The sequence below is a fragment of the Hypomesus nipponensis genome, chromosome 20, assembly GCF_054491055.1.
Source record: "Hypomesus nipponensis isolate SF chromosome 20, ASM5449105v1, whole genome shotgun sequence".
NCBI lineage: Eukaryota > Metazoa > Chordata > Actinopteri > Osmeriformes > Osmeridae > Hypomesus > Hypomesus nipponensis.
This window is the reverse complement of record NC_140380.1, coordinates 3,044,042-3,050,268: the sequence shown is the minus strand read 5'-3', so window position 1 is coordinate 3,050,268 and position 6,227 is coordinate 3,044,042. Positions and strand designations below refer to the sequence as shown.

Below are 6,227 nucleotides of genomic sequence, written 5' to 3'. Positions count from 1 at the left end.
AGAATTTGTAACACCAGAGTAGATTTAAGTGTATTAAGGGGGTTGAATGCTTTTGCAATCAATTATTTTGTGTTTTAAATTGGTAATATTTCAATTTGTGAAGATTTATTTTAAATTTGACATAACCTTGTCTTTTTCTGTTGATCAATGTAAAAAAAGGCGAATTAAATCCATTGTAATTCAATGTTGTAAAAGAATTAAACATGAAAAAGTCATATTATTAGTCTAATATTGTTAGTGATGCGTCAAACACACCGTACATCAAATATCAGCCTCTGGGCACAGCCGAACTCGAAAGAATTTGATTAATTAGGCCTACCGGGAAATACTGTACAGACACACCCACTTGTATTTGCAGATGTGAGATATGAACCGCTGTTGACGCAGCGAACTACGAAAGAGGACGTTGGATGCATGTTACAACTTTCATAAAGTAAGTTTCCTCTTCGATGTTTTTAATTTTTAAAATGTGTTAAAACCTAACTAATTAGCCCAGGTATTCATGTGTAACGGCCACGGTGATAATGGTTAGAATCTACTGCATCTTCGTAACCGAGAGTCAGAATTTAGCGAGTGGAAATGAGCGATCAACGTCTCTATCTTTTTTTAAGTTAGATGGTACAACGCGAAAAGAGTCTTGGAGAATCCGTTGACTGAAAATTAAATTACATGAAAGAAATTATTTAACTAAAAAAGCCGGTTTTATTATTTTATTGTTAGACGCAGACAGTAGGCCTATATTAAATGTTTACAACATGTAGGCGTATCGTAAAATAATAACGTGTATAACATCAATGCAATTTCAAATCGTACACAAACGCAAACAAATGTTGCTTATTAGGGGCGCATATAAAGCCTGAATATTGCTCTTTAGTTTACACGTGTGTACGTCGAAAGTCAAATGTAACACCCTTGTTACATTCCTACACTTGTGTGGGATTCATTCATTTAACTCACAGGAAACGGTACGACTCATGGCCAGTCCTATGGAGGAATTCCAGGTGAGCATTCATACCTCACCTGGTCTCACCAGTGGAACCTACAACAGCCTGTGGATAGCTCTGATTGGCTCAGAGGGAGAGACCTTGCCTCTGTCTATAAGCTTAGCCAACCAGCACCTCCTCAGTGGATCTGTAAGTTTCTCCCCCTCACATCAGATGTCAAAATGTCAGGAAACTGCATCAAAATGACAAGACGTTTTGTGTGTGGTGTGCTGGCCCACACTTTCTTGGATAGTAATTGTTTACCTCTCTGTCCCAGGAGTGTGTGGTTAAAGTAAGATCAGCTTGCCCTCTGGGGCTTGTGGTCCTGGTGAGGTTGCGGTTGGAGCCCCGACCAGGCTTCCCTGACCTGCCCTGGAAGTGCCGCTTTGTGGGGATACAGAGGCTGGGGGTGGGTGGGGTGGATGGGGAGGGGCAGCCCAAAGGGGGGGACACTGGGGAGATCTTCCCCTGTGACAGGTGGCTGACGTCTGCAGAGGGCGAGGTAGAGCTGAGGAATGGAACAGGTATGATTGTTTCCTATACTCACAACATTTGACTGAAATCTTTGAAAAGAAAAGGAAGAAAACTTAGACTGAAGGAGCAGGAACTAAATGGGGTGTATTGAAACAGATGAATGTCCTATGCCAACAGAGAAGTGGATGTAGCCATGCTGATGTCATGTACCAAAGGCAGGAAACAGAAACCTAGCTTGCAGCTAAAGAAGAAGTGAAGAAATGTCTTAAATGTTTACCACATTGTGTCCAGTAGATACTGTGCATGTGTGTGTTTGCATAAATGTCTACATCAATGCAAGTGTGTGTATGCATGTGTAGTGTGTGGGTGTATTTCCTTGTGGATAGATGGGTATCTGGGTCTGTAATTATTCATCATATTTGTCTATAAAGACTCTCTCTCTTAATTCCACAGTATGTCTGTTAAGCTATGAGTCAGAGCTGAAGCTGAGAGACCACAGAGTTAAAGAGATGCAAAACAAAAAACAAAAGATTAGGTACTACTTCTCCTTCCTCTAGAAGATCATATTTCCTAGCTTCCTCTATCTCAGCCCACCGCCAACCCAGCCTCTGCACGTACAAAAAAAAGAGAAAACAAACTGTGTGACTGTACCTCCATTTTGCTTTTGGCTTAGCAATCAGAGTTCAATTAAGACCTGTCTCATAGCATGGTCTGTCTGGTAGGTGGCGTGTGTTTATCGAGGGAGCTCCACATTGTGTAGATGTGTCGTTGGTGAGCCAGTTGGGGCCCAACCTCAGCTACACGAGACAGAGGTGAGCTCTGCCAAACAGAGATGATTTGGTGATTAGAGATACTAGAAGTTAGAGATGATCAGTTTATTAGAGATGCTAGTAGTACAAGATGATTCGTTTATTAGACATGTTTGTAGTTAAAGATGATTAGTTCATTAGAGATGTTAGTTGTTAGGTGTTAATAGCTGGACATTAATAGTTTATTAGACATGTTAGTAGTTAGGGATGTTAGAAGTTTGAGAGCTTTACTCTAATCTATTTTGCCCCCTTCCCTGTCCACTTGTCACCCCCTTTTCATGCCCCCCCCCCCCCCAACAGTCCTGGGATCAACCTACACTATCTGAGAGGTTTTACTGAGAGAGCTGAATCCTGGAGAAGCTTTGAAGAGCTGGACTCCTTTTTCAGGCACAACGGGAGAGAGAATTCCATTGCAAGTATGACTCATGCACACACACAAACACACACATGCAAATAGTGACTTGCATAAAGAACACTGTTGGTCAGTATGACTCTTACGTCACACACAAACACATAAACAAAATTGCAGAGAGGTATTTACACACAAACACGTGCCACTTCCTATTCCTCAGAGTATGTGCAGGCCCACTGGAGAGAGGACTGGTTCTTTGGCTACCAGTGTCAGAATGGCTGCAACCCACTCATGATCCGGCAGACACGCCTTCTCCCACCCAACATGGCGGTCACTTCTGACATGCTCCGCCCCTTTCTCCCTGAAACCTCTACTCTGGAACACGAGCTGGAGGTATGGAAGGCTCCTATACCCACACTCACACATACATACCATGCTCCCCCTTCCACCCCCACTCACTCTCACCATACAGAAACACACCATCCTCATATTGTCACGTTCCTGTCTGCCTGTGCACTTTTTTGCCATCAAAGGGTCGTGGGGAACATTAACTCTGATGTCGGTTTGTGTATGAATCCTGTATGTTTGCGCAAAAGAAAGGGACTATTTTCTTGCTGGACTATGAGGTGCTGGAAGGTGTCCCAGCTAACGTGATCAACGGCAGGCAGCATTATCTCTCTGCTCCCATTTGCCTTCTGCACCTGGACCAGCAGGGAGAGCTGAAGCCTGTTGCTATCCAGGTAAGCCCAGACCACAAAGAGTTAAACTAAACACACACACACACACACACAAGTCACTGACACAAGTCAGTGTTTTGCAGCCGGAGACACTGAGCTACGGTTTATAATACTTGCTTAACAGGCTTTTGACAGGCAACCTTCTCTTTCATTCCTCAAATGTATTTCTCTTCCTTCCATTTTCTTTTCTTTCTCTGCCTCTAATCCCTTCTTTTTCCTTTCCTTCTGTATCCATCCTCCTCCCCCCCAGCTTCAGCAGGACCCCGGCCCTCAGAACCCAGTGTTTCTGCCCTCTGACCCTGTGTGCGATTGGTTGCTGGCTAAGATGTGGGTGCGCTGTGCAGACTTCCAGTGCCACCAGCTGGCCTCCCACTTCCTCAGGACTCACCTGCTGGGGGAGGTGTACTGCATTGCCACCCTCAGGCAGCTGCCGGAAGTGCACCCACTGTTCCAGGTGAATAGGTTACCATAACCAACAACAAGCGACAAAGCGTTTGCTGACCTGTCGAAGAGTAAACATTTGGTTTCTTAAATACTACAACAATACGTGGGAAGATCCCAAATCAAACATGGCGAATCCGTAGCAGACACCACATATCAAACATAGCCACATAGTTAACACATCAAGCTACTCTGTGGAGTTATTTACCTCTGCAAACTTTCAGGAGATATACAAATGGATTTGTTAGCTTTTGAGAACATCTCTAGACCAATCAGAACAGCGTATTGTTCTAATTATAATACTAGTATGTAAGAAACTCTGATGCTGTTCATACACTCCACATATGTACACTATTATTTTCTGTCATTGTAGATTAGTAAAAATATTTAAAATTGTACATGTAAATAATATGCAAATAGTATGTTGAACTGTGTTTGCGCCGTCTACTAAAATAAACTGGTGCGGGAGGGCAAGACTTGACAGTGACTGGTTGGTTGTTGTTGTTACTGTTGTTGATGATGGTGACCCTTGTGGTAGCTGTTGATGCCACACATCAGAACCACACTCCAGATCAACATCCAGGCCAGGGCCTCACTGCTGGCCCCCAATGGCGTCTTCGACAAGGTACAGGAAAAGTGTTTGAGTGAGTAGATGACCAGTGATAGTAGTTGACCAGTGTAGTGTAGATAGTGGATGACCAGCAGCATGTGTGTGTGTGTGCACCAGGCCATTGGCTGTGGGCTGGCCTCCCTGCCAGCGATGCTGTCTCGCTCCTCTGCCCGTCTCCATTACCGCTCGCTCTGCGTACCTGACGACCTGGAGGACCGGGGCCTGACCGCGCTGCCACACTGCTACTATGCTCAGGACGCCCTGAGAGTGTGGAGTGCTCTGCACAGGTACACATACACACACACAGACACACACACACACACACACAAGGACATGTACAACTATACACATGCATACACACTAGCACGTAGAGGCAGGCATGTTCTCTTACATGTCCTCTCCAAGGTTTGTGCTGCGCTTGGTGGAGCTGTATTACCATGGAGACCAGTGTGTAGAGCAGGACTCGGAGCTGCAGAGCTGGATCATGGAGATCTACACACATGGCTTCCTGCAGAAGCCCCAGTCAGGTGACTTCTACAGGGCCCTTCGATTCTTTCCACTTGCCAATACCACTCCCGCTCCCTCCACTAGTCACTCCTGCTCCCTCCAATAGCCACCATCTTTCCTAACTTGTTCATTTTCACTCCATAGAAATGCATCATATGTGATGATTGTGTACAATTTAGTTTCAATGCATTCAATTTACAACGGGATTGAGGTTTAATTTGAAAAAGTGACATTAAAGACTTTTCTTGTGAATGGCTTCTTATGACCTGTAACAGGTGACCAAAAAGAAAATAGCAATTTTGAAACACTGACTTTTTCAGGCTGCCCTCAGTCGTTCCAGACCATGATGGAACTCAGCAAATTTGTTACCATGGTAATCTTCAGCTGCTCAGCATTGCATGCTGCCGTCAACTTCTCTCAGGTGTGTGTGTGTGTGTGTGTGCAACACTTAAAACATGAAAAATGTCCATAACAGCATGAGGTGTGTATCTGGGCATAACAACAAGGTCATTCGATTTATAATAACGTGTGTGTGTGTGTCCCAGATGGACTTTGACCTATGGATGCCCAACTGCCCGGCCTCCATGACCCGGCCCCCTCCCCAGACTAAGGGCACGGTAACCGAGGACAACCTCTTATCCTTCCTTCCGGAGGTCAACTCCACCTGCAGTGTCATCATCACCCTGTCTATGCTGTCCCTCCCTGCTGCAGACTATGTAAGATCACACACACATGCACACTCACAGACATAACAGACATTTACAGTGAACTTGCACACACAAGCACACATTCCTCCCTCTCGCTCTACCTCCTTCCATGGCTCCCTGTTCTCCCTCGGCTGCAGCCTAGGCATGATCACACACACGTACATACATACAGTACATAAGTTCCTATCATCCTCCTCCTCTAGGTGCCACTGTGTCAGTACCGGGAGCCGTTCTTTAGCACCGGCACCCCCTGCAGGCTGGTGGAGGAAGTGCAGGCAGAACTCAGGGCCATCTCGGATGACATCACAAACAGGAACCGGAAACTCGAGGTTCCCTACCCGTACCTGTCTCCTGACCAAATAGAAAACAGTACAGCTATATGAGATGTTGTCTTAAATGTGGTATTTACACGTGCAGACCCTGCATACTGGCATGCTAGTATGTACACACACACGCATTGTGTTTCAAAAGTATGAACATTAAGACATTACTTTACTTGATTTATGCTTTGTATGTTACAACCAACTTGCTTCTTTTACGTCATGTAATTTTGACACCATGAACTACTTTGCCTTTCTTTGGTGAAATAAACAAACAAACACACACA

General features: G+C 44.9%; 1 protein-coding gene across 1 annotated transcript; it reads left to right on the top strand.

Moving 5' to 3' along the window:
• The first annotated feature begins 350 nt into the window (after positions 1-350).
• LOC146245158 (polyunsaturated fatty acid lipoxygenase ALOX15B) lies at positions 351-6,220 on the top strand. Its single transcript, XM_084684181.1, has 15 exons — positions 351-433; positions 960-1,133; positions 1,261-1,507; positions 1,911-1,992; positions 2,180-2,269; positions 2,567-2,682; positions 2,839-3,011; positions 3,215-3,358; positions 3,606-3,809; positions 4,335-4,421; positions 4,524-4,693; positions 4,812-4,933; positions 5,234-5,334; positions 5,459-5,629; positions 5,824-6,220. The coding sequence occupies exons 2-15, from the start codon at positions 975-977 to the stop codon at positions 6,001-6,003; spliced, it is 2,046 nt and encodes a 681-aa protein (XP_084540307.1). The 5' UTR covers positions 351-433; positions 960-974; the 3' UTR covers positions 6,004-6,220.
• The last annotated feature ends 7 nt before the right edge of the window (positions 6,221-6,227 follow it).

Excerpts from the sequence above, each read along its gene's own strand:
- LOC146245158 (XM_084684181.1), top strand. The coding sequence starts at position 975 with ATGGCCAGTCCTATGGAGGAATTCCAGGTGAGCATTCATACCTCACCT. Across the intron at positions 5,335-5,458 it reads CTGCCGTCAACTTCTCTCAG|ATGGACTTTGACCTATGGAT; the intron begins GTGTGTGTGTGT and ends TGTGTGTCCCAG. Across the intron at positions 5,630-5,823 it reads CCCTCCCTGCTGCAGACTAT|GTGCCACTGTGTCAGTACCG; the intron begins GTAAGATCACAC and ends CTCCTCCTCTAG.